This window comes from Bos taurus, chromosome 22 (genome assembly GCF_002263795.3).
Source record: "Bos taurus isolate L1 Dominette 01449 registration number 42190680 breed Hereford chromosome 22, ARS-UCD2.0, whole genome shotgun sequence".
Classification (NCBI taxonomy): Eukaryota; Metazoa; Chordata; class Mammalia; order Artiodactyla; family Bovidae; genus Bos; species Bos taurus.
In genome coordinates this window covers 14522806-14549197 of record NC_037349.1, presented here as the reverse complement: position 1 = coordinate 14549197, position 26392 = coordinate 14522806, and the positions used below count along the sequence as shown (strand labels likewise).

Here is a 26392-nt window from a genome sequence, read left to right as displayed (position 1 = left end):
ACGGAAGAAGCTATGAAGAAAAGGCAACCGACCAATCACGATTCTCTGACTGCAATAAAGTCTAGAAACAAAAGCAACAGAAAACCTGAGAAAAGCATCCCAAACAACAGGCATGATGGGTTATTTGGGAGGGAGGGAAAAAAATGCAGTAAGTAGAAGTAATTAGGACAGAACAGTTATAAGAGAGAGAACATTTTTTTAAAAATCAAACAAAAGCGAGGCTGGATTTAAACTTAGAAGCATACTCCATTTAAACGCATGGCCAGAATATCAAATCAAAAGGTCACACACATTCACCTCCTCCTCCACCCCATTACGTATTGGATCTTCAATCACAACAGCTAGTGTGAGATGGGACATTTTAGACACTGTTGCATCAGCAGAAGCAAAACCCATCTTATGCAAATGGGTTTTGGGAAGAGGAAAAGGCTGCTAAAATTCAGAGGTCATCATTCCCCCGAAGCGATGGACAGCTTGAGAAGACTGAGGTCAATCAACAAGAATCAAAAGTGCCAAAGCCAGAGGTTCAGCCCTTCTGCAATACCACTGGGACGCCTGGACCCGCCAGCTCTCTGAGTCACCACTGCCCGCCGGGCCGCTGCAGCGTCTCCCTTCCTTGGGACACAACACAGAGAGAGTGAGTCGCCACAGAGCCATCAGGGGCTGATTCCTACAGTTCTGTGTACAGGAGAGAGCAAATTCCCAAAGCAGGAGGTGCTAACAGAGTCTTCAGGGCAGAGAGCAGGGGCTCAGGGAGAGGGCCCAGGCCCTATTGCACCCCAAAGCCCTGCCTTAGGTGCTGTGAGTTCACCTTGTGCTGTTCACATGAGGCCTCCAAGGACGGGGTTTCCTGGATTTAATGCTCTGACTTCCTACTTAAATCCTCCTTCTTTTTCTCAATCTGATTGGAGGACCGCAGTGTTGTGAGCTAGAAGTACAAACACTGACAAATACTTTCATCAAGTATTTTATTTAGGAATGAACTTGCATTTCTCCCCCTCTCGTCCCCCAAGCCCCTAATTCTTTATTATTTTTATTTGTTCTTCCTCCTCCAGGTTCTGAAACTGGTACAAAATCCTAATCTATTAAAGCGAACTTTTATACTTAGTTAATCCTTGATTATTCAAGATTGTCTCTGCATGAATTTTTCTGGGGAAAAAAAGTTCTGTGATGAGTCCATGTGGGAACAACTCCATAAACCTTTGTTTGCCCTGTGCTTCATCATTAACATAAATGCTGTTTGGGACTAATGTAGCTTTACCAGGTGTTTTTCTCTGAGGATTAGGGAAACAAAGGCAGTTTCAGATACAGCAGAACCGCTTTTTATCTTTTCTTTTTTTAAAAAAAGATGAAAGTGATTTTAAACTACACAGTGTTACAAGATGACATTTGAAAGCCCTTAGTACCAGGCTTAACATGGGCCTGTAACTCTCTTTCTCTGCTTCTTAAGCATTTCTTCTACACAACCCCATCTACAGTTTGAAAGACCCATGAGTCCCCAATGCAGACATTCAGCCCATTGGTTCCGGGAAGGTTTCTAGCACAGAGACTGAAAACCACATCACAAGATCTTATTCTGGCTTCTGTACAACTTTTGGTTCCTGCAAAACTTAAAAAAATGAAAAGTTAAGTTGACCCACCGCAACACGTTGTCTACTCTCTGTTTCATCTAAAGAGTGACTTAACAGAGGAATAATCTCATGGCGTGGCAGACAGAACCAGAAATTCTTTCAAGTGGCTTCTGGGGTATCTTCAGGAGATAAAGTGACTTTTTGGAATGCTATTAAAAAGTCAAAAGTGCAAGTGTAAAAATCTCTTTGGAGTCTTAAGATGCCAACAGAGCTGGATCCCATTCCCTCTTGCCTTCTTGTCTGTCCTGTGGCAACCACCGACACGTGTGGGGAGCTGGCCTGGCTAAGTTGCCCCAAGTTCATCCAGCTGGTACTCCTGGAGCCAGTTTAAAGGTGTACTTCTCCAGGGCATCACTAGGTGGTGCAACTGGACAACAAACCTGAAACTCAGTTCCCGCCCACGTGCTCCCTCAAGGGCCCTTCACTTTAGAAAAGGCTGAGTGCAAATATCCGCTCAGCAGTCCACATGGGTGCCCCTCCCAGCACTAGAGCACCCTCCTGTGGTTTTCAGAGATGAGGATCCTAGAGAAAGCGCTTTCAGAGAGCAGGCTTATTCTGGAAATTTTAAGTAGGGTTGACTCCATGCTGTTTGAGACAAGTCAATAAAGCAATTCTTCATTCATTTTTCCATTTCAGGCTGCCCTGGCCTGTTTTGCTGTTGTGTAGTATATACTTTGATGCAGGAGCACAGGACTTCCTTAACATCTCCTAATACAGGGGTGCGAGCAGATCCTGGTTCTGTCCACCATGACCAAACTCCTCTAACTGCTACACACCAGAGCAAGGTTGAAAAGTCTGGCCATCTGAGTGGGAACTCCCTCAGCTCTCTAGGCAGAGACAAGAAGGAACATTCCCAGACCCAACGGTCTGTGAATTGAATGTACCAGACTTTTCCTTTCAGATTCCTCAGGTCTCAATGGCCAACATTCCTTCACAAGCCCCTTTGGTTCCTGCTTCCCCAGTGGGACTGACCAGTGAGAGAGAATGCCCAACGGAGGCTTTGTTCACACCAGCCCCGCCCCAGAGGAGGCTGGAGTGACACTCAGTTCCTTAATCGTCTGCTTCTTTCAGCTGTTCCCTTCCCTTCAAGTAACTCGCCTGAGCAGAGCCTGTGCCTGTGTCACAAATAAGAAAGCTACAAAGGAAGCTAGTTCTTGGCTTTTGCTTCTGAGGGGCCGAAGACCTGCACCTTCAGGGATTTCCAAGGGTACTTTTGACCAAATGAGATTTTTACTTTCAACACTTACTTTAGGACCTCAGCCCCATAAATACAGCTCTACTGCAGAACCACTGCCAGGTAGGCTGCCATGATGTGTAGGAGTCTGTTTTAGGAATTTCTCCCACTGGAAATGGTCTCCATGTGTATGAGTATTAAATAAGCTGACCTTTACTTTCTTATATGTTGCTTTAATCCTGCCTCTGTCTTCCCTTTAAGAATCAAGGCATCCAGGTAATTCAATTGGACTGTCCATCCAAACCACCATCTGCTGACCTAACTATGTGATTTTAAACTCTAATCTTTAACCTTTACCACATGCAGGCTCTTCGCTACACATAAATACCTAAAATTCGAAACACTGACGGTATGAGATTATTTCTGATAAAAGTACACTTTATGAATTAAAACAAAATATGTTACTGAAATAAAGTAAAACTAATAATCTAAAAGTTGTTTACCATAATCCATTTTAATCATCTAAATTATTTACAAATATAACAAGGATTCATCCTTTTTAAAGACATGGGATTATAAAAATCAAATAATGATACAATAATACATTAAAATATATTAATAAATATTTTTCAGCACTCAAAATGTTTTCTCCATGAGAAAGCAGGCTCCAGACAAAACTGCCTAATATACAAGTTTTCCCAATTTCCTCCCATAATACCAGTTGTTAGAAAAGAAAGGTTAACCACCTTCTGTCTTCAAAGGTTCTCCCTACTAAGTCTTCCCAGGCAGATGGCAGCTCCTGGAATTGTGCTGTTTGGCAACAGGAAAGGGGAGACCAAGGCAGAGAGCAGGCCAGCCTGAGTACAAATCCCAAGACAGAGGATGCCCCAGGTCTCCCTGTGGAAGCTTATCTGTCTGCCCATGACTCCACGATTATGTGCATAATGTCACTCAGGGTCCCTGGGCTGATTTACACCGAGTGATGTGCTTCTTACGTTCCAAGAATCAAAATGGTCCCATCATTCCCCACAGGGGAAAAACAGCCAAATCATTAGCCAAGCCTTTCCCTCCTGCACAGAACTTTTGACACACCTTACTCTGAAAACAATCTCAGAAGAACCCTTGTCTAGATGATCAGACCTTCTCTAAATTCCCTTCAGCAATCTCATTCTTTTTGGCCGCACACTTCCAATGTGACCCCTCTACAGTTTCCACTGGCGGTTTGTGTGCTCTTCTCAAGAGGTGTTGGGATGGATTTGTTCCAGGTTTGAGGAAGGAGGGAAGAAGCAACAGACATGCCTTTGTGTGTGGTTAGGAAAGTGGTCAGGACTTAGCTCCTCATACCTGGTCCCCTTTCCCTCGCTGCTCTCAGAGGGATATTCTTAGGTGACTTAATAAGCTTTATTCCTTCTCTACAATTTTTCAAAGATGAACCTAATGGTGCTTCTTTAAACTCACAGCATTCACTTCTGTTTCACCTGTCAGGCTGCAGGGAGGGGTCACCACACTTGACACAATGCCTGCCACTTCAGTCACAGAATCAGCAGACACAGCGTCTCCTGCACCACTGTCTGCTTTCCAGAAGGGCACCAATGCTGATGACAAAAGGAGGTAACAATACCTAAGCTGGTTTCCTCTTTGTGAGAAGATTCTAAATAATGAACATTTTCATTCCATTGCAAGCTTAATCTGGTAACTTAATGGCTAAAAGATAAAAATATACCTAGGTGTTAAACAATCTTTTTTACTTGATGATACCTAAAGTTTATGTCAAAGGAAAAAAAAATTTTTAAAAAGAGTCCCTTGGCCACAGGTGTGTGAACTTACCCAGGGGATGGGAGACACCACCATGAACCTCAGCTCTCACCTGCTCTGTACTATAAGTGGAGTGTTGAACCTTCCATGAATGAAAATTGTCAGTCACAAAGATGAATGTGCTCTTCTCAAACCTGGTGACTTGGAAATGTCATTAGAATGATGACATTGGGTTAATTCTTCTTTATCTGGGTCTCTCCCCCTCAGCCCAAGCAATGAGGAGGTCCAGGAAGTCTGGGTAAATAGTAACCCATGTGATCCTGTGATCCCAGGGCCCCCGAGCACAAAGCTTTGCATCCCAGTGACCCCTAGGATGTGTAATTCTGCAAACTCATGGTCATAACTTTAATACTGGGGGTGGGGGAGTGGGTGGGGAGAACACAGAGATCAGGCACAGCTCTTTTCCAGATTCATCTAGAATTCTCTCTCTAAAAAAGCTTACTAACATCCTCTTAGGGTTTGCTGGATTAAGGAGAATTGCTAAAGCACTTTTAAAAAATCCATTTTGAACACATGTATTAGCTGGAACGAAAACACACGTATCTTCACTACAGTTAGGAAATGGACAGGCTGATCTCTGAAGTGCTGTCTGAAATCCTGAACACTTTCTGGGCTTCTTCCAATTTTAATATATCATGCAGGTAACACATTCTCTCATTAACCTTTTGAACATTCCAGCACTCAAAATTTCCCCTAAAATTGCCCAGCTCAGCTCAGTTTGGAGGTCATCAGGGGACTCGAGAAGCTGCCCCTTAGACGTGGGAAGCAACCCAGAACAGAAATGGGGAGCTGATGCTCAGGACTGGGGGGGAATGACGGGGCAATAATCCACTTCTTTTTAGCAGCCTTTCCTGCTCCCCTTTAAGAGCCTGCTGGGCCATGCACCTCCAAGATGGGCGAGGAGCCGCACCCATTTGTTACAAAAGGAGGCATCAGACTCTATTAACAAACGGAACCCCACGATGGGAGTGCTTTCATCATCACCCACACAGACGAGCAGAAGCTACAGACAGAGAGCCACTACGGATGGTGCTCGGAACGGAAGTGAGAATGGCCTGGAACTCTGCCTCCGGTAGAGGTGCCAGGTTTACAGGACTGATGGCGGTGCCCTCACCAGACCCCTCCTCCTCCTCCTCCTCGGCCGCTGGCGGCTCCTGCATCTCCTCTGGGAAAGCCTGAGGCCGGCTTGGGTAACTTCTGCTGCCTGAGACAGTCACACGTGCTCGGGACCTCTCACCTGAGGTCTCTGGGTGCTGAACTGGCGTGGAGGTAGCTAGGCCTGGGAGGGAAATGTGGTCACCTGTGTCGTCTTCTTCAAAGTCGTTAAGGCAGTACACTTCGTCCAGGTCAACATCCAGTGTCCTGAAGCCCTTGGTAACCACACCAGGCCGGGGGTCCAGAATGCCCCCGAGGTGAGGCTGGGCCAACTGCTGCCAGTGGTGAAGGGTGGCAGAACCTTGCAAGGAGAAAGGGCGGGGGGAAGGGGGTGACAGGGAGAAGAGAGGATTAGGATGGGAGTCTAAGCTGATGGCTCTTCACCACCCTCCAGCATGGAGTGCGAGCCCAGGGGGCCCTGGGCGCTGCAGGTGGACTCAGGGAGGGACACCCACGGAATTGCCTTGCCCCCCTCCTGCTGTGTGTCAGGTGCCAACCCCCTTCCATGCCCAGAAGGAGCACCAATTCCAGGGTAAAAATCCATTTTTTTAACAAAGTAAAATTAACATCATACTATGTGTCAAGGATGTTGGGTGACAAACTCTTTATTTTAAGCAACTAATGTCAACCCCCAAATTCAACACAGAATCACTTTGGACATAGAAGAGGAAAAAATAAGCACGACAAGCACAGAAAGAGGGGCGGGGGTGGATATGTGTGGATTCTACGCCAAGCACACAATGCTGGGAACAGGGAAGACAGCAGAAACAGAATAAGATGATGCCAAACCAATTCTAGGCACCCACAACAAGAGAAAAGCAAAAAGAAATGATCACAGCACACGGATAAATGGTGGGCACGGCCGTCACCTCCTTTACCTAAGTTTTCTGTATGCTGCCAGCAGCCCTCACGGGCTGCAGGTTTGGGGAGTGGGAATTGGCTTAAAGAGATGTGATTTAAGAACATGCAAGTCCACCCAGAGGTCTGAAGCAGAGAAGCCAATCTCCTCAATGACACCAGACCCTGAGACTCAGATGACATGGTGTAAGGTCTGTAATAACACCAGAGTATGTCCCTGAGGACCTTGAGGATGCCAGGTATTCACAGAGTAACAAGACCAAGCCTTCTTAGGAAGCCTGGGCTAAGAAGTGTATGTACCGAAGAACAACATCTCAGATCCTTTAGCATGTTGCTCTGTGCTAGGATTCTGCCCAATCCACCTGCCAGAACAACTCTTTCCTCCTTAGGACATTATTACCCCTCACATGGCTCTGAGTGCCCGGCCCATGAGGCTGGGCATGCTATCCCCATTCCACAGATGAAAAAGCTGGCCACACTGAAAACATGACAAACTCAACAGAGAGACTTTGAAAGTGGTGCTCAAGCATGAAAATGTAAGAGTCTTCCTGCACAAATAACCTCTCAGACTGTCACTGCTGGCTTCCTGAGGGCATCCTCTGTGAGGAGGGCAGGGATCCCTCCATGCTGCCCTGGGGAACATCAGAAAGGGGAACTAGGGAGGCCAGGAGCCAGCAGCTCAGGAGTCAAGATAAAAGAAGAGGGAAAGGCAGGCAGGCAGGCAGTGGGGCCAGGAAGCGGTCCAGGAATGTAACTGCGCTCTCCAACCCTCTGCTGTGCCCAGTTGAGTGCACTGCCTCCAAAACACTGCTACAAAATAATTTCTCATCGGATAGTCTCAGCCTAGGAGTCTTAAAAGGGTTTTGCAGATGGATGACTTGAAATCCACTTAAAACAGAAAAAAGTCATACACACTTTGGAGTTTATCCCGGCATTAAGTGTCACAAGTACAATAGCAACCTACTTAACTGGAATCTACTGAATAAAAATGGAAAATATTCTAAACGCAAAAAAGAAAAAAAAGACCAAAGGTACATATAATGAAATAAACCCGTCCATGGGATTCTAAGTCCTAGGTTCCATGGCACTATTTCTTAAAAAGATACCCTGTACAGAGACATGTCAGCAGGGCAGCTTGTTTTATATGTATCACCTCAACTCATTCCTCAAAACCACCCGTCATGGTTAAGTATTATGACCCGCACTTTCACAGACAGAGGTTCACTGAAGTTACCTAACTTCCAAAGTCACTGAGTTAGTTGTAGCATAGCCAGTGTTCAGTGCTAAAGGCCTAGTTCTTGCCACAAACTCACCCCACTTCCCTCCCCAAACCACAGGTCTGAAAACAAGCAAGGCCATCAGCATTCCAGCCAGGAACCTGGGCTCAATGAGAATCTGGAGGAATACACAGTGGGCAGTGGAACTTCCTCATGGGTGTCCAGGGCCTGCCAGGAGATGCAATGGGGTTTCCGGCCACTGGGGTTTCTCCTGCCACTCCTGGGGACCTCCATGCATAGTAATCCAAAATGGGCCCACTGTTTGTGTTCACTCTTCACACATCCACATTCCTGGTAACAAAATTGTACTGGGGAGAAATTTTAAACACAGAATTTTGATACCTAGCTTGGAGCAGCACAACCAGGGCTCAGAAGGAAGATGAGAAATCCCCAGGTGCAATGTGGCCACACCACCTCTACCTTTGGAAGGGGACAAAAGGCAAAGCAAACACACTGGAAAGTGAAGAACTGTGTCAAGGAAGTGTCGGGTCTCCCCATCCATCTGAAGAGGGTTCTAGACATTTACGATCCACCAGGAAAGAACTCAGTGGGGCTGGAGGTCTAGGCCCAGAAAAGAGTCCGGTGGGCCTCCATCTTCCATCTGTTTAACAGGATGCCCCATTTTCCCCACCCCGTGCATGAGTCCAAGACACCAATGAGGCTACAGAGAGTTGCTATTTGGAGTTAAACAGCCTACAAAGTACACCGAGTTATTTGCATTCCCTGAAAATGCAGAGCAAGGAAATCTAGTGAGACTGCAGTGGAAAGATTATGCTGAAAGATGCATAATACTTGGCTTTTTACCCCACCTCCCATTACCATCACCTTCTCCCGCCCACATGTTAACGACGCTGGGGTCAGGCAGGCAAAGAGAGAAAATGTTGTGCTCCTAGTCAGCACCAAGATGAAGGCCTATGGAGCAGGGTGTGGATAGGGCAAAAACATAATTATAGTTACTACTCTTTTCCTTCTGTGTGCTTTCTTTCCACACCCCATTCTTTTAACTAAAAGGTTTTCATGTCACCAAAGGAGAAGAAGACTCAATCCATTTATGTCAGCAGGGCACCTGAGGCTTAAAAGTTAGAACTAAACTTGCTGGATAATGGACAGCTTGGAAGTGTGTGCTTTTCCCTAATTACATATTAACTTGTTTATTTGGAAATGCTATCTGGTTATAATTAGAAAGGAAGAGCAAAATAGAGGGGAAAAAAATACTGTCCGACTCATCGTTTTAATGCAGATATATCTCTCTCTAGGTTGAATGTTTTGTTTGTTCTTCACCTACTTAAAACGTGTAAGGTAAGGTGAAGAGACAAAACACCTAGCCCATCTATTTTGGCTGACACCAATGAGCAGATAGCAAGATTAATTAAACAGGTAAGGAAGACAGATGGAAGACATAGATTGGCTATCTGCTATGATCCCAGCCAACATTCTCCAGAGGCCTCACCCCAGGTACATTTACCTGGGTCACTGGAGAACACGGGAATCCTATCAGCTTCTTGGTGGTCCAATGAAAAAGGATGTAAGAACAGGGCACCAGCACAACGCTGGTCGGTCTCAACACTGGTGAGGATAGCCTTTGTACCTGAGTTAACGGAACAGGGACAAGTTCGAGGCGCCTACAAGTTAATAAGTACCTAACAGATGCTGAGCATAATACAAAACACATCACGTTTATTCCTTGCCACAATCTTGTGTGGCAGATGTGAGCGCTATTTTATAGTATGGGAAACAGGGCTCAAAAAGGTGAAGTAACTTAGCCAGCACCACAGTTAGAGCTATAATGAACCCAGCATCAGGCATACTTCTATGTCATTACTCCATCATATCAAATTAAACACAGTAACACAAAAAGGTAATTGCAGAGGAAGAAAAAAAGTTGATTGTATTTTAAACAGTTAAGAAGTCAGAGGACTATAAAATGGAGCCAGAAGGATAGACTCTATCATGAGAATACCTTACAGCCCATATTGATAAGATATGACTTTTTAATGGTAGTAATACAGGTTCCTGGTGAACAGAGTTCTATAGATGAAATTTATCTTGCAAATCTAATGGGATTTCTTCTTATTCTATTAATTTATCATAGAAATACTGCTATCCATGTCACAAGACTAAAAGAGAAAAGAATGACTTGGTCAAAATAATTTCTTAAAAAAACTCTTCTAAAATATGCTTGGAAAACCAGTCAAAAACATATCCTTAGATGATCAATGAAACACAAAGTAAAATGTAGAAAGCAGACAAGATAGAGATGATAAATTCCAATGACCTTTGAGAGACAAAGGAGAAAAAAGAAAAGAAAGGCAAAAAGTAAAATTCCAGAAATGAAAAATTTTATTGAAAGAAAAACAGACATAATAGTGAATCAGAAAACAATCACCAAGCTTACAACTGAATAAATTAAATAAAAAAGGATGAGCTATCCCTCTTCTGAAATCTAAGAAGGACCTACATTATACAATTAGAAGTAATCATGAAAAAGAATGTTTGCCCAGCCTCTTCCTTCCTTTTCAGAATAGGGGACCCAACATTTCTTGGATCTTTAACAAGTACAAGCTCATCTTACAGCATGCATCCTAACAGAGGTGACACTCCAGCCCCCACTCCAGGGCTGAAAACTGGTTCTTTTGGGGTGAATAACTGTACTCTTTTAAGGCACAGATACACGTATAATACATAAACAGTATATCTATCACATTAAATTTTCTGAGGGGATAGATTAGGAATTAATGTCTAAAATGGGTTCTTAAAGAAGTTGAGAAATATTGCCTTTACAGAAATTTTGATTTGGCTTTGCATCAGATATATAATACAGAATATAATACAGAATTAAAATATCTTCTCAAACTCCCATAGGTTTTCAAACTAAAGTAGGGGAAAAAATGAATATTACAAACACCTGATGGTTCTTAGCAGGGCAGTGATAAGTAAAGGGAACATACTTTATAATGCTGAAAGCAGAAAGAAAGAAAAGTGCTTCCATGAGTTTAATCATCTAGGGTGTTCCTGATACCTAAATCTGAATGGCCCCTGGAAAAGGTAGGCTTAAGGAGGTACAGAGCTCACTCTCCTTCACAGCCACCCCCTTCCCGGCCCCCAAACTGTGGAGGTCTAGAAGCCTTGCTCAGAACACTCTGCATCTGAAGAAAGCCACACCCTTTTTATTTGAAGATCAAAGCAGAACATGTGAGTCAACAAACAGGAAACTGCTTTCTCATGGCTACTGAATAAACAGCTTAAAACACCGTTTGCTTTGCACCCCCTCCCTGACACCTAATTTTCTGAAAAGTCAAAGCATCAATTCTCTACACTCCTCAGAGCCCTCTGACCTGACCTAACTGACTTCTGAGGATGTCAGGAGCGCCTCTGCCTTCCCTAACCGTTTGTATTTCAAAGATTCTGAATGCAAGAGAATTAGGAAACCAGGGCCAAACACGTTTTCTTTTCTTTGGCTTAGCTGATGGAGGTTAGTCTGGGCTGTATTTCCAAACCTGCAACGGGAGAGGTGGAGGCTGGGGCCCTCAGAGGAACTCAAACCAGCAGCGGGGGTGGCTATCGCGGAAGAAAAAGGAGTAGGCGTTACAGAGGTTGCCCGCTTTCCGGTGGTGGATCAGGGACCACAGGGAGTCGCTGAGGAGGGCAGAGAGGGGCCGAGGCCCCTTGTGATCACCTTCCAGCGGCTTGACGATCTGAAGCTTCTCCGGCAGGTAGGAGCGGCTGCTGAACGACATGCCGGAGAAACCGGTGAACTCAGAGAAGCGCGAGTGTGTGCCCAGGGACATGATGCTCTCGGTGGGCGTCAGGGAGCCGCTGAGCAGCTCGCCCTTTTCCGCCAGCTCCCTGAGCTTCCGCTCCTGCTCCTCCTCGAAGAACCTCCTCTCTGAGAGGTAGTTCTCCCGGCGGAGGGACAGCCGCCGCAGCGCCGTCTCCAGGTCGTGGGAGCCCGGGGTGCCCGGCGTGCCAGGCTTCTTACTCCGCTCCTCGTTTCTAGAAGGAGGGGAAACGGGGGTGAGCGCGGAGCAGCCAGCAGGGGGCGCTGGAAAAGCACTGTCCTTACTACTAGTTTCCCGGTGGCAGCTGGAACTTCTAAGGAAACCAAGGCAAGCGGCTGCTGCTGCTGCTGCTGCTAAGTTGCTTCAGTCGTGTCTGACTCTATGCGACCCCACAGATGGCAGCCCACCAGGCTCCCCTGTCCCTGGGATTCTCCAGGCAAGAACACTGGAGTGGGTTGCCATGTCCTTCTCCAATGCATGAAAGTGAAAAGTGAAAGTGAAGTCGCGCAGTCGTGTCCGACCCTCAGCGACCCCATGGACTGCAGCCCACAAGGTTCCTCCGTCTGTGGGATTTTCCAGGCAAGAGTACTGGAGTGAGTTGCCATTGCCTTCTCCAAGGCAAGTGGCTAAAGGTAGGCAAAAATGGGGAAACGAATGCCTGTCCAGAAGAACAATTCCCTCTGTTGGTTTTTTCTTCCTCAGGGAGGTGAGGAGGGGCTACTAAGGTGCAAGGAAAACTTGCAAACGCTACATAATAAACCCAGCCCCTACAAACATCTCCCTTGTGACACCTTGGGAAGAAACCTTCTTCAGGCTGCAATTCCTGGTCTCCAACAGGACAGTTGGCTCCAGGGATGCGCCTTTTTCTTCTTGAATTTAGGGATCTGAGAGCTCTAAGAGAGTTCTGATCTAAGCTAGTGGTTATCAGTGTGGAGGAGGCGATATACAGGCAGGGGATTAAGAGGTACCAGTACTTTGTATAAAATAAATAAGCTACAAGGATATATTATACAACACAGGGAATATAGCCAATATTTTATAATAACTATTAATGGATTATAATCTTTACAACTGTGAATCACTATATTGTACATCTATAACTTACATAACATTGTTCTGCAACTATACTTCAGTAAGAAAAATAATAATAATTAAGTCCAAAAAACCCTCAGAGTTCTGATCAAGAATTTTCCAACTATCTGACTCATAGGTCAGAAAAACCAATTTTGTTAAGTCATAGGAAAAGGATGGACAATGAGGGTTGGGGTGGGGCTCCTGCAGGGCTTGAGGAGCAGAGGGAGAGACCACCGCCAAGAAGGACCCACCCCAGGCATGCAGAGTGTGGTAGGCACTTGCCAGACACGCTGCACCCTGCTTTCTGAAGCAAACCAGAATTCTGGTCGTGAGACAGAGCCTGAGTCCTCCTCAGTCTTTCAGAATCCAAGCTACAAAGGGGTTCATGAAATAAATGCCTAGCAGATAGACATTAACATAAAAAAAAATATTCATTTAAACTCCCCTCCAACATTTTATAGAAAAGCTGACTTCTGGCGTGTCCTGTTACACCCCTTTAAACTGGTTAACATAACAGCATCAAGATAAGCATTAGCTCAGCCGGTTGGTGCAACAGATTTGAGAACTGAAAGGTCCACACTTTTCAGGCCTCCCTCTTCTGATGACTGGAACTGTGTTCACTCACCCCCTACCTATCCCCCAAACAGAAAGATAAAAGTCCCCAGCTGGCTCACCCCAGCTCGGCTGACTCTGTTTCCAGGATGATGCTGTTGGTCTTGTTGTCCAGGACCACGTTGCTGACGTCGCTGCCGTAGAAGCTGGACCGGGGGGTGCTGACGCAGCTGGACAGGAGGGAGTTCATGGCTGAGGACTGGTTGGAGCCAGGGATGTTCATGGGGGACGGGGTCAGAGACCGCTGCTTGACGACCTGGTTGATGTTTCTCACGGTCTCAAAGACTCGTTTCTGGTGACTAGGGAGAATGCACAACATCATCCAAGACTAAGCAGTTGTAGGAATGACCCTGGAGTTCAACCCTCCCAACCCTATTCACTGAGGACCCAACAGGCAGCAGGCAGCAGGTCCACTGTGACCCCCAAGCAACCTGCCACCCTGTACCTTCCATATGTTTCTTAGGGTGTTGGGTGGAATTCAAGAGATTCAACGCCCACAGAATTCAAGGCTTCACTACATGGTTGTGTCCTAAAGGTGATGCTAGCAAGAGTGATACTGCCTCCTACTTCCCCTAAGCTTGACCTACAAACATATTTAACACTAACTTTTGTCTCCCACCTACTTTTCTTCTTGATAGTCTCTAGAATGCAAACTTCAGGAGGGCAGTGTTTACTGCTCAGCATATAGCAGGGCTCAGAACATTTTTATAGAATGAGTCTTTGTCAACCATTCATATTTTTTAAAAGAGTAAGACTTCAAGTTAGTCTTAAACGTCTATAATGAGATGATAAACACTAGACGAGTCTCTTTTCCGCCCCACCCCCCCACCGGAAACTGCCATCTCTAAGAGCAGAACTGCACTGATGTTCACTTGTTCCCTTTTAAGGAGAAAACGGTAGGTGTGTTTCTGTAATGGCTGCTTCTTTTTGGGTTGCAAAGGGCTTCAAACATGCACTGAGGTTTAGGGACACTGGTTGCTCCTGGGGTTCCAAGTTCTGTCTGTGGCATTTGGATACAGAGAAAACTTGATTAAATCAAACTCCAGGTTTCTTACACCTCTAAGCAGGTCAAGTGCAAGGTCTCAAGTTAGCAAGAGAGATGATAAAGGCTGACACCCCTAAAGGTATGCAGAAAGGAAATGGAAGCCTTGCTCACACCTTCCCAAAGAGCCCTCTGTACCTCACACATACATGCATGTGTGCTCAGTCGTGCCCGACTCTTTGTGACCCCACGGACTGTAACCCACCAGACTCCTCTGTCTATGGGATTTTCCAGGCAAGAACACTGGAGTGGGTCGTCATTCCCTTCTCCAAGGGATCTTCCTGACCCAGGGATCGAATCCGAGTTTCCTGTGTCTCCTGCATTGGCAGGTGAATTCTTTACCACTGAGCCACCTGGGGAGCCCTTCTCTGTATCTCATACTGCATCTTATTTTTCTTTCCTTAACAGATGTTAAAAATATTTTAAAGTAATGTTTTCCATCAAAAAGAAAGATAAAAGTGAGTGGGGGTGTCAAGACAGAGCCTGTGTGACAAGAGATGGGAAACACATCTGTCCTTCCCCAACTTTCCACAAGTTCATAATATGTATTTAAAACCCAACCAGAGGAGCCAGTTGGAAGGAGGATGTTGTTGTTGGCTTCATTCTCTAACTTCCCTTAATATGGATCATCTGTGGAAGGACCACAGTGCACTTTGGTGCCCATCCCACAGCCCCTGGGAGCTGAGAACCAAGGCCTTACGCAATGTCTGGCGACTCCGACTCTTCCAGCTGCAACTCCTTGCGCATGGTTCCCTCGATCTCCGCCGCCAGGGAGTCCTGGGAAAAGCCGGGAGACACACAGCGAGTGAGCAATTCAAGTGCTCTGTCTCTGGAAAAGAATACGAGTGTGTGGCCCCTGCAAGGGTGGCCAGGGAAGAGACAGCAGCCAGGTGCTCCAGGGGAAGGGAGACGAGAGCAGGTAAGCACATGGGGAGCTCCGTCCAGCCCTCCAAAAGGGGACTTCAGAGTAAAGAGTCAGGAGATGAAGGAGAAAAAAAAAAGACAAGCTAGTGGGAAGTAAGGTCCAAGGGTGGAGGCAAGGAGGGGAGTGCTGGACGCTATGGATTAGGCGATGAAGCATCAGAATGATGTTTATAAATGAATGACATAATCAGGATTAAAGAGGAAGCCAGATATATTGAGTTAATTACTAAAATGTTAATAACAGTTAAGTGTGATAGAGTAACTGGTAACAACTGTCGCTCTGAGCAGGAGATTAGCACAGGTCGTATTTTGGGACATCTGTGGCAACTGACAAGTGCTATTATGATAAGACCTGTGAATTTGATGGATGACAAAGTCCCAGAGATGACTGTGCTGCTGTGCTTGTTACCGCAGCTGCTGTGGTTTGTTACCTACCTTCATAAGGGAAGGAAACACCAAGTGCAATTAGGGATTAATGAACAGAAAAAATAAAATCTTCCTCTGAAGTTCACAGGCCCCCTGAATCCTGTCTGTAGATCCCAGATTAAGAACTATTGCCATAAGGTGAGAGAATTGGGGACATACTTGAGAAAAACTGCTACTCACTGTTTTATTCAGCAGTTAGAAGGGGCTGGGAGCAAGGGAAGCAGATCCGAGTGTTCTGCTCCAGAAGCATGGGCATGATGCAAGCTTTAGATTGCCTTAAATACTTTTCATGCATAATGCACTTTATAAATAGCCGTCTTCAAAAACTGAGCTCTGCCAACAGCAGAAAAAGGCAAACAAAAGCTCCACCTCAGCAAATAATACAAGCTGAAACTCAGTCTCTCAGAAAGAAATCCATGTAGACCTTCAACTCAGCTTTGCTTGTGGCATGGTTTAGTTTTAAAATACATCTGTCCTTGAGAGCGGGGAACGCAGGAGGGTGAATCCCAGGAATACAGGAAACAAGATGGCCCCAGGAGACGAGAAGCCGGGAAGAAGGAGAAGCGAGGCAGGGGATATACAAAGCCACATGGGGCGTCTGTGAGCCGAGCGTAGTGAGTGCGAGATCAGCGGATTCGGGGGACAGAATGTCCTTGGCTGCCTTCACTGGGATCACTGAATCACCCATGTGCTCCTGGGAAAGGTGACTGCTGATGTTGTGTCTTTCTTTTTGGTTTTCCTTAGATTTCAGTCAGGCTGAGAGAGAGTTCCAGCCTGACTTTATATGTGAAATCAGAGGAGAAAAAAGGAGACTATGATTTAGGAAAACTGGGCCAGACAGCAAGGGGTTGGGGTAACAACATCAGCAATGGGGTAGGGGTAGGGAGGAATAAGAGCCCCGAGTAAAGGTCAATTCAAAGGGACCAAGTTTCACAAATATTTATACACCCCTCCATGCCTGTCTCATTTTAGGGGGCTTTTCCTCAAAAGTTATTCTCTTCTCAGAGAGAACTGGTATTTCATCAAACCATTGAAACAGAGCCTGGAAACTTCTTGGTGGTTGGTTTTTCAGTCTGTGATTCAGCCACCCAGATCTAATGTCTAGTGAGGACCTGTGACTCTACCACATGCCAAGCACTGTGCCAGGTGCAGAGTATTAAAGAGAGGGAAAGAGGAAACAGAAAATAAGACACGGGCCCCCACCTTCAAGGGGTCCTAGTTTGACAGAAGAAGATAAAATGAGAAAGTTCCCCAACCAAATATCACTGGGAAATGACCAGCAGAGGGGCTCTACCCTGTGCCACCCAACCACCCTTACCCAGGGAGAGGTCAGCCTCCTGGAAAGCCCTCTTCTCAACCACATTCCCCTAAGGAATAAACATGAAACAGATCAGGCCAGAGCTAAAAAAAATAAGATTGTGGGGAAATAATATAAAAAATATAAAAATACTGCACAGAGCACAAAGGGAAATATTTTTTCATATTACAGATACCAGAACTAGTTGGGAGAGTTGTTAATAAGCATACAAAGAACTAGTAGAACCAGAAGGCAACTTAAGAATTCTGGAATGCACTTGGGGGCCCAAATAGCACATACTCTACAGAAAAAAATAACGTAGAAATAGCATCTTCCAAATATCTGAGGTGCCTACAAAATCCATTTCCTACTAAATTTATCTTCTAAGGGCAGGGGTAAAAAAGATAGATTCAGAGGGATGGAAAATAAAGAACCAACTTGTCTCATGTGGTTAACAAGCTACTGGCTGGGCTCACAAGCCCTCAATTTGGATCCAGATCCAAGCTGTAAAAGGGAGAAGCCAGCCACCCGTAGACTCAGCTCCAGACCTGCCCTCCTCCCAGGAGCGCCTGCTAGCCTGAGGGTGGGAGGCGGGTGGCCAGGTGGCAGGCGGGCACTCACCATGGGGAACAGGCCCAGCGAGTGGTAGCGCCGGGACGTGGTGTTGGGCATGGTCTTGTTCCGGAGGTTCTTGAGCTCCTCCTGGGCCTCGTGGAGCATCTCCATGCACTCCGCGTACTTGTCCTCCAGCTCGCGCAGCTGCAGGAGACCAGGAAAGAGCAGAGAGGGCTGGAATGGTGAGACCAGGTACCTCCCACGAGCCCGGAAGACCCAGGACCACTAACAGATGTCCTGGCCCCCCAGCAGGACCAGCTGTCCTGTGGCCTGAGGCCAAACAGTCCTCAAGGCACGGTTTCTCTAGAACTTGGGGAAGGCTTGCAGACTCAGAAATCTCCTGAGACAAAACAAACGAGAGGGCAAACCATCACTCCCTCATTTCCTGCCACATCTTTGAATGGGGTTCCTTCTGCACACCATGTTCGGTGTCCTCTCCCTTATTGGAATGTTTGTCAGGAGCCCGTGCACGCCAGGCTCCAGGCTGGTGAACAGCCCAGCCTCCCAGGTGCTCGTGACCAGCGTCAGTGGAACTGGGAGCTGCCTTAGGAGTAAGAATGACATTCAATTCATAATCAAAACAGTCGCTAAGAAGGATGGGACCCACAGCCTGTCAGAGGGAGGCTGATGCGCCCCAACTGGGATGGGGGCCTAATGAAATGAGGGAGAGCCACTCACCTCGGCCGTGAGCTGCCGCTGAGCATCCTTGGCAGCCCCCAGGTGCTGGACGAGTTCTTCATTTTCCACTGCACACTAGAGTGTGGCAAAGGGAAGTCAGCTTCTCTTTTAAGACACTTAGCAAAGTCTAACATTTTCCCTCTTATTAACTGATCCATATGATCCTATCATATATCCACAAGGAGATTTTTATCTTATACTGGAGTAAAATTTTGTCTTTCAGTTTTGAAGGCAACGTCTTTCCTGTGTCTGTATTCATTCCCTATTGCCCACCTCCACATCCATAGTTGGGCTTCCCTGGTGGCTCTGGGAAGAATTCTGTAAAGAATCAGCCTGCCAATGCAGGAGATGCGGGTTCGATCTCGGGAAGATCCCCTGGAGAAGGAAATGGCAACCCACTCCAGTATTCTTGCCTGGGAAATCCCCTGAATAGAGGAGCCTTGGTGGGCTACAATCCCTGGGGTTGCAAAGAGTCAGAGATGACTTAGCGACTAAGCAAGAACTTCCATAATCACAGCTGCTTTTTGGAAGTCTTTCACCTTGAGGTTCTAGCAAAGGCCTGACGTGGGAAACAATTGGTTTTTTGCTGCTTCATCTTAAATCAAATGGGGACATTGTTCTGTGCAGAACATACAGGTGCCCTGTGTAAGGAGAAATGCTAACCTAGATGATTTATACCTTAAATTCCCAAACTCTCTATTTATAGCACCTTTACATGTCTTAATGAATTCTATTCATTTGCAGATTCTTCTTAGGAAAACAGATAGTGATAAATATAATCCCCTTGCCAATTCAGGGTAACCAGTTTTATGCTATTGAATCTGCTAAGCTTTAACAAAAGTTCTCAATGGACAGCACAATTTCCTAAAATATGAATCCAAAGGGCACTGTCTTTGGGGTAAATGGCCCCCTTCTTGATCTCAGAACTGTCAGAGAAACAGAAGCCTTACAGCTTTCGCCTTCTTCTGCAAATCAACTATTTGGGAGAGGAGGTGTGTGATCTCTTCCTGCTGGCGAGCAGCATCCTCTGTCTTCTTGGCCAGTTCCTCAGAGATGCTGGCAATCTGTACGTTGGCGTCCCCTTTGACCAAGAAACAACAATCACAAGAAACAGAGACAATGGTTTCTTTGTGGTTTGTACAAGGAAAAAAAAAGTCATTATTACAAGACAGGGGGAGAAGTGGAGAGGGTACATGATGATGAGCTTGGAGGGAGAGTCCCCATCTTCCTCTATGGGATTGGTCTGTCCTGAGGAGGAACCAACCCCTAGCTGTGGCTCCTAGGGTCAGAATGGGAGCCTCACCTCACTACCTAGAGTTACCTCCCCAGAGAAAATCAGGCAGGCTTTGGCGGTCAGCCCGGAGGCACCACACCAAACAGAAGGCGACTCTGACCAATTCCACGTGTTCTATACAAACACATCACCAGTGACAGGGGCTCCTGCTGCACTTTGTTCTAGAAAGGAACTATTGTGTGCATAACACAATTCCCCTGGGTGTTTTCAGCCCATATTCAGAGCCATAACTCATTTTACTAGATTTAAACATAGGGTGTGTTTCACTGATATTTTGCTGACGCTCAAAATATTCTGTTTGCCTTTTTGTCTGATCTTAATGTGTAAACTTATCATGGAGAGGGTGGGGGAAGGCACATAATATTTGCAAAGCTGAGAACTCTGCCTCAAGGTTCACACATCAAATGACTAGAAAGTTATTTTTCCACATCTCCAGTTCAGGACTCTAAAGCTGGACCTAATTTAGCCATTAAATAACCAAGATTCCTGCAGAAAGCCACAATGAAAATTAAATAGCCATTTTGGTGAGAGACTGAGAATGTATGGCTGACAACCTCCCACCCAGTTTGTTGTAAATGAGGGTGAGGAGTGTCACACAAGATCAGGGGAGGCCTCTAGTGTTCAGGAAAAAAATGTTAATGAACCCAGGCTGGCAGGAAGACCACATTCTGTCAAGTGATGCAAATCCATCCAGTCTTAACGACAGCCGATGGGAAAAGTAAAAGGTGGGGGACAGGAGAGGCAGGGGGCGGGCCATACTCAGCTCCTTCACACAGTCGTTGACCAGCTGCTGCTCTTTTTCTTCGTAGGTGATGGTCTCCGTCTTTAGCTGGCAGGCCTGTGGACAGGGCTCAGGTCAGAGGCCCCACAGTCACACCTGGACAGGCCAGGTGAGGCAGCAAGGGCTAACCTGGGTCTGGAATGCTGCCCTTCAGCATCTCCCCAGCTGTCACCATTGCGCCCTCAGATACAGAAAGTCAATCCCAACCACTAGAGGGCACCACGCAAAGCAGTTACTGAAACTGTGAGCCCCTCTATTAAGTCCACTTGTCTGTTCATGTGTGTCTGTCCGGGCTCACAGTCACGGATCCCTTTGTGACCCAAAACAGCCTATGACACATCCCTGCCTACAGTGGGCATTCTAAGGATAAGCCCCACAATAAGAAGCGTTAACAATTATCACACCTGCTATGTGCTAGGTATGGTCCTCTGAGGTTCACAAGTGGGAATCTGTCCTGCTGTTTTCAGGGGAGCCAAAACAAGATACAATATGAAAGCATTAATGTTCAGAGACCTAGGAGCTATGCTTGGACTCTGGATGGCTTTGCTCCTGGGTGTAAAGGTGGGAAGACAGAGATCTGAAGGCTCCAAGAAAATGCCCCAGGTAGAGAGGTATCTCTGAGCTCTCAGGTCCTGGCCCCAGAGACATCACCGTCCTAAAAGCTAGGTGGAAGAGTCAGAATCTATGGCTGGGATCAGATTCCCTCTGCTTGCTTTACGTGACAACTCCAACAGAGGGCCCACGGACTGTGCCTGGGGCCAGAGCATTTACTTAGGGTGGATGCTGGAACTCAGAATGGGGAAAATTGGACTGGAGTCTTGGTTCAGCTGCTGGCTGGCAGAGAAAGCTTGGGTAACTCTCTTGATCACTCTGGGTTTATGTCTCTTATCAGTAAATGAGGGGCTGAAAGAGATGAGGGCTAAGAGACATGACCCTTTTCTCAGGCATAAGAGCATCTTGTTAAGCCCAGACATGAGGCTCTTTGCAATAAGTGAGGCAAGTTCAAGGTGACAGGTGGTCTGCCATATTGAGGGACTTTGGGGAGCCCTGGGCCAGCTTAGGTGAGCTTGCAGCTCAAACTTGACAAACCAAGGGCCTGATAACAGGGCTGAACCAAACCTCTAGCTGGAGAGCAAAAGCTCACTGATAATTAAACAAAAAACACTAAATCTCCACGTATCTGTGTTTCTGGATAGGGGCAGTGGGTAAAGGGAAATTATGTGGGTTTAGAGTCAGAGACTTATAAACCCTGGCTTTGTTGTTTACTAATTTGCAACATCTTGGGCAATCAAAATACCTAGCAGCCTGGGTCCTGGTTTTCCCAATGTTTTTCCAGCCTTGTTATGAAGACATTATTTTTTTAAAAGAAAGCAGGCAAAGTACCCACCACAGTGACTAGCCAATCAGAAATACTCAAAAGCATGAGTTCCCAAGTTGCTTCGGCTCAACCTTTTAAAGTTAGTTGTCTAAGAAATATGTCTCCAAGTTCCCAAGTACTATTTTCTTTGAGCACACCTGACCTGCAGTAGCATGAGAACAAGGCTCTCACACCAGGCCTCCGAGCTGCTTCTACATCCGAGCTGGAGACCACCAGAGCAAGGCCCCACCTTCCAGAAGCTTTTGCCCTAACCGTGAAGGAGGAGGGTCTGCCACTCTTACCCATCCTCACACTGCACAATTCACCTGTCCGTCTGCCGCAAGCAGGATGGTGTGTGCTGCCTGGCTCATGAATGAGGCACGCCCGCTGGGCACTTGGTGTGGCCGTGACCCCGGGCCAGGTGGCCCTTCCACAGACCGTCACCCTTGAGAACAGCAGGGCTGTAATCACGGCTCTACTTGCCAGATAAGCATGCAGGGCCACCACCCTTGCAGAGGGGGGACAGGGCAGGGACTGCACTTCACCTCGGATCGAAGTACAACGTTCTCTTCTTCAAGGTCCTTCAGCTTCTTTTGCAGAGAATCCAGGTGGAAGTAATTCTGGACGGAGGAGGACGACTCGTTCCTCTTCAACCTGGGGGAGAAAGTCCACTTCGTAGGGAGGGAGACACTGCCTCCCGCCACCTGGCAAACCACACGGCAGCACACAGAGGCGGCTTTCAAGGAAGGCTCGCGCGGGTGTGGGTGTGACAATGATCCATCAGGCCTCTCCCTCGCCCCCAGGGAAACAGCACAGCTCGCATCACTTCAGTCCCGCATCCCAACCCTTGGCTGCCACCTTGCCTCAGATTTCTGGGGAACCAACTCTATTTCAAGCCTGCATAACTCTGGGATGCCTTCTATCTGTCAGGAACTATTTTAAGTACTCTATATGTATGAACTCAATCAGTGCTCACAGCCCTAACTACTAAGTTACTATTATTACCCCCATTTTACCAATGAGGGGGTAAAGCACAGAAAGGTTAAGTAACTTGGCCATGGGCACACAGCAGTGAGCCCCAGAGCCAAGATCTGAACTCGGGTCATTGGGCTCTAGAGTTCATGTTCCTTATAGGAGACTCTGCTGATGGAGAAGAGGACCCCAAAAAGCCCCCACAGCACTGCTGGCCCCCGTATTCCCTCCAACAGCAGAGCCCAGACTGTTACTCATTCACAGCCAGGCCTGATCAATCCACACTGACAACTAAGCTGTGAAAGACCCAGGAAGAGGAAATCTAAAATCCCATCAGAAAAGCAAAATCAATCTGTCTGAGGCACTCAGATGCTTGGCCTGGAGAAGGCCAAGGGCAGCTGGCTTGTGCTGCCAGTGAAGGTGACCCTGTCTGGGCAACTCCAAGGTCATGGACCACAGCCGGCGATGCTTTGGCCTCTGGAGACAGGCCCTCTGTGACTTACGGGGTGGAGCACACAGATTCCGGCTCACTCTCCTCCGCGGCGCTGGTGTAGAACTGAAGCAACTCATCCTTCATGGACAGTTCATGCCGGAGCTGTGACACCTGCACATACCCAGTTGAGACCCATCACACACTCTCCAAACAAGACATCATCCCCACTCATGCTTAAACACCTCCTGCCCAGTGACAGTATTTTAAAATTCCTCATTCAAAGTGAAGGCACATCATTGATTTTGTGCTATTCAAGGAAAACAAAGGGTTGAGTTTGATCCTATCTAAGAAACATATGATCAATTACTTTGTGGCAAAAAACCCCTCACTTAAATTTGTAGTTTTTACTCTGGTATGGAGAAGAGGTGAGAGGGGACAAGAAGGTGCTAGAATGATGGATGGGGTGGGGGTGGGGAGATGAGACAGCATATGGGCTTTGCAAGTAAACAGATGACAACTGGGAAGATACCCAGAGAGGTGGACCGTGTTATCAAATGAAGGAAGTCATTTACTTCTGCCCAAACCAAATCCCACCTCAGATCAGGAACCTGGCGAGGCCAGCTCTGGGTGGGCAGCTAGCTAGGTGGGCAGCAAGCTGGTCGGCCCTTGTTCTTCCACCTGGAAAATCTCACAGCCCCATGTTGTGACCGCTACACCCTCATGGGAATTCTGGCCAAGCATAGCCAGATCTTGCTTTGCACTCAATGCTTACAAGATAGGAATTCCAGATACAGGAATAAAAGAGGCAACCATCAGGAACTGGCCATACCAAGTACTGTAGGCACGGTTCTACAAATCACACTTATTTATACCTCAGGTTTAAAGTAAACCTGAGTCATAAAATTGTTCACCTGCCCTTTCACTATTCAGCACTGATGAACAGGCAACCAGCAGGAGAATTGTAACTGTTTTCATTCTTTCTTGTTTCAAATTTGATTTGGGTTCTATAGCTTATTCCAACTTTTCCTACATAACACAGTAAATATATTTTATCTTCTGCAGTAAAGCCAGTTTTAGGTGCTTAAAGGCTTCAGCTTCAACACCTAGACATCATTTAATGATGTGCTAAAGGAAATCAGTTTTCAAAGTCCAGGGTTCCCCAAAGGAGAGAAAGGCACTTCCACCCTCATAGGGCAGGATGTGCTCTGTGGAAGGTGAGGAAGCCCCAAGCAAGGGCAGCAAAGTGGAGAAACAGCACGTGAGGGCAATGGGGAACCATTTCCTAGTTCCTGATGGCATGTCTCTCTGCTCAGAAGGGGCCAAGGAGGGGGGCAGGCTAACCTTCTCTCACACGTGGAAGACAGGGGATTCAGATCAAGGTGCTGGAGGCAGGGAAAGCAAGGGTTAACTTTATTTCTTATACCTTATCAGTATCCTACCTCATCATCTTTTCTTTTCATTTTTTCTATTTTTAAGAAATTTTTCATTGGGGGATAATTGCTTTACAACGTGGTGTTGGTTTCTGCCATACAACAACACGAATCAGCTATGTGTATACATATATCCCCTCCCTCCTGAGCCTTCCTTCCACCCCACTCCCCACCCCACCCCTTTAGGTCACCACAGAGCACCGAACTGAGCTCCCTGTGCCACCAGCAGCTTCTCACTAGCTATCTGGTTTACACACGGTAGTATATACGTCTCAGTGCTACTCTCTCAGCTCATCCCACCCTCTCCTGCCCTCACTGTGTCCTCAAGTTCATTTTCTAAGTCTGCGCCTCTATTCCTACCCTGCAGATAACCTACCTCATCATCTTTTAAAGAGAACCCAGGATTAAAACCTGTCTTTATATAATGCTGTATGTCAATTGTATCTCAATAAAACTGGAAGAAGAAGAAAAATCAGTAAAAATGTCAGTAAACCCTTAAAAACCTTTTTCTTACCTAGTGGCTACTCTATTTCATCATACAAAATGATGATTAAACCAAGACAATAGCTGGGAATAGCTTTAATAAGGAATAGGTCTCAGTACATCTTAGGGACATGCATGAGAGCATCCCTTCCCACTAGGAAAGTTTCTGATAGAAAATAAGGTAGAAGAAATGAGAAGAAGGAAAGCAAATCAGAGTCCTCACAGTTCAAACGCCCTGTTCAAAGAACAGTCAAGATGATGGCAAAGACGCTACCAAATGGGACCTGGTTCTAAGTTTCTAACTCTTGCTGCAGCAACCCCACCTGACCCTGCAGCCTTCCTCCTCCATCGACACCACAATCCTGCTGGAAAACCAGGGCTGCTCTGCTGTGACCTCAGCCCCCAAGTTCCACATAAATTGTTCACAATGATGGGGGCTGATGACACCCACCGGGATCTGTATCATTGAAATGGTAGAGTTTCTACCATGAAAACAATGGGCCACTTTTCGTTTTGTCTTACAAACACAAAATTATACTGCTGTACTGACGAAGGGGCCATCACTGCCTCGCTCTGCGGCATGATTGGCCTCCGGCTGCGGTTCCTTCTCCTCCCACCCACACCCACCCCGGCTCAGGGAGCCCCACGCCTTGCTGGAATAGCCTGTGTGCACTTTCGCCAAAGCTCTGAGTACCCTTCTCAGCCCACAGGGTGATCTGGACTCTTGGAGGATGGGGACTGCAACTGGTCCATACTGTGGGCCTACCGACCACACGAGGGCGGGTCCAACTTGGGCCATCCCGTCCTCATTGTCAGAAGGCACAAATGATCAGAAGAGGTGGCAGAAAGTCAGCCCTCTGTGTCCGGGCTGGACTTTCCCCAACAGGACCCTGTTCCATCATCACTTTCTTCGGCTGTACCCACGGCACCCAAGCCCTTGCAGACGGCTGTCCTGCAGAGGCCGCCAGCACCTCACCTCCTCCCTGATATGCTCCACCTGCTCCTCCAGCAGCTCGTTCCTCTCGGTTAGTGTCTTGTTCTTCTTCAACAACGACTGGCCAATCCGAGCAGCCAACTCTAGATCCCGCTCTTTCTGTGAGAGACAGAAGCGAGGACAGAGATTGAGAAAACCCATGCATCCAGCAGGAGCCCATAGGACTCCGTGTCAATGAAAGAAAACAAGGGCGTTTAGCAATAATAATGGATTACTGATTCACCATCCAGGCACTGGCCTCTGATACATGTTCAAAGAGCAGCTCACTCAGTGACACGGACCCCAAACAAT

The 26392-nt window shown here is 46.8% G+C and overlaps 1 protein-coding gene across 16 annotated transcripts in view; it reads right to left on the bottom strand.

Moving 5' to 3' along the window:
* Positions 1 to 26392, bottom strand: part of TRAK1 (trafficking kinesin protein 1) — a 155352-nt gene that overhangs the window by 7533 nt on the left and 121427 nt on the right. For 6 of the 16 annotated variants that reach the window (XM_024982815.2, XM_024982814.2, XM_024982808.2 and 3 more), the window contains 11 exons: positions 26084 to 26200; positions 23265 to 23365; positions 22335 to 22443; positions 20411 to 20489; positions 19308 to 19438; positions 18358 to 18432; positions 17686 to 17823; positions 15118 to 15194; positions 13438 to 13674; positions 11587 to 11903; positions 5735 to 6076 (listed from right to left, as the gene is read on the bottom strand). In XM_024982815.2, coding sequence (XP_024838583.1) covers positions 5735 to 6076; positions 11587 to 11903; positions 13438 to 13674; positions 15118 to 15194; positions 17686 to 17823; positions 18358 to 18432; positions 19308 to 19438; positions 20411 to 20489; positions 22335 to 22443; positions 23265 to 23365; positions 26084 to 26200 — 1723 coding nt within the window. 16 annotated transcript variants of the gene reach the window in all.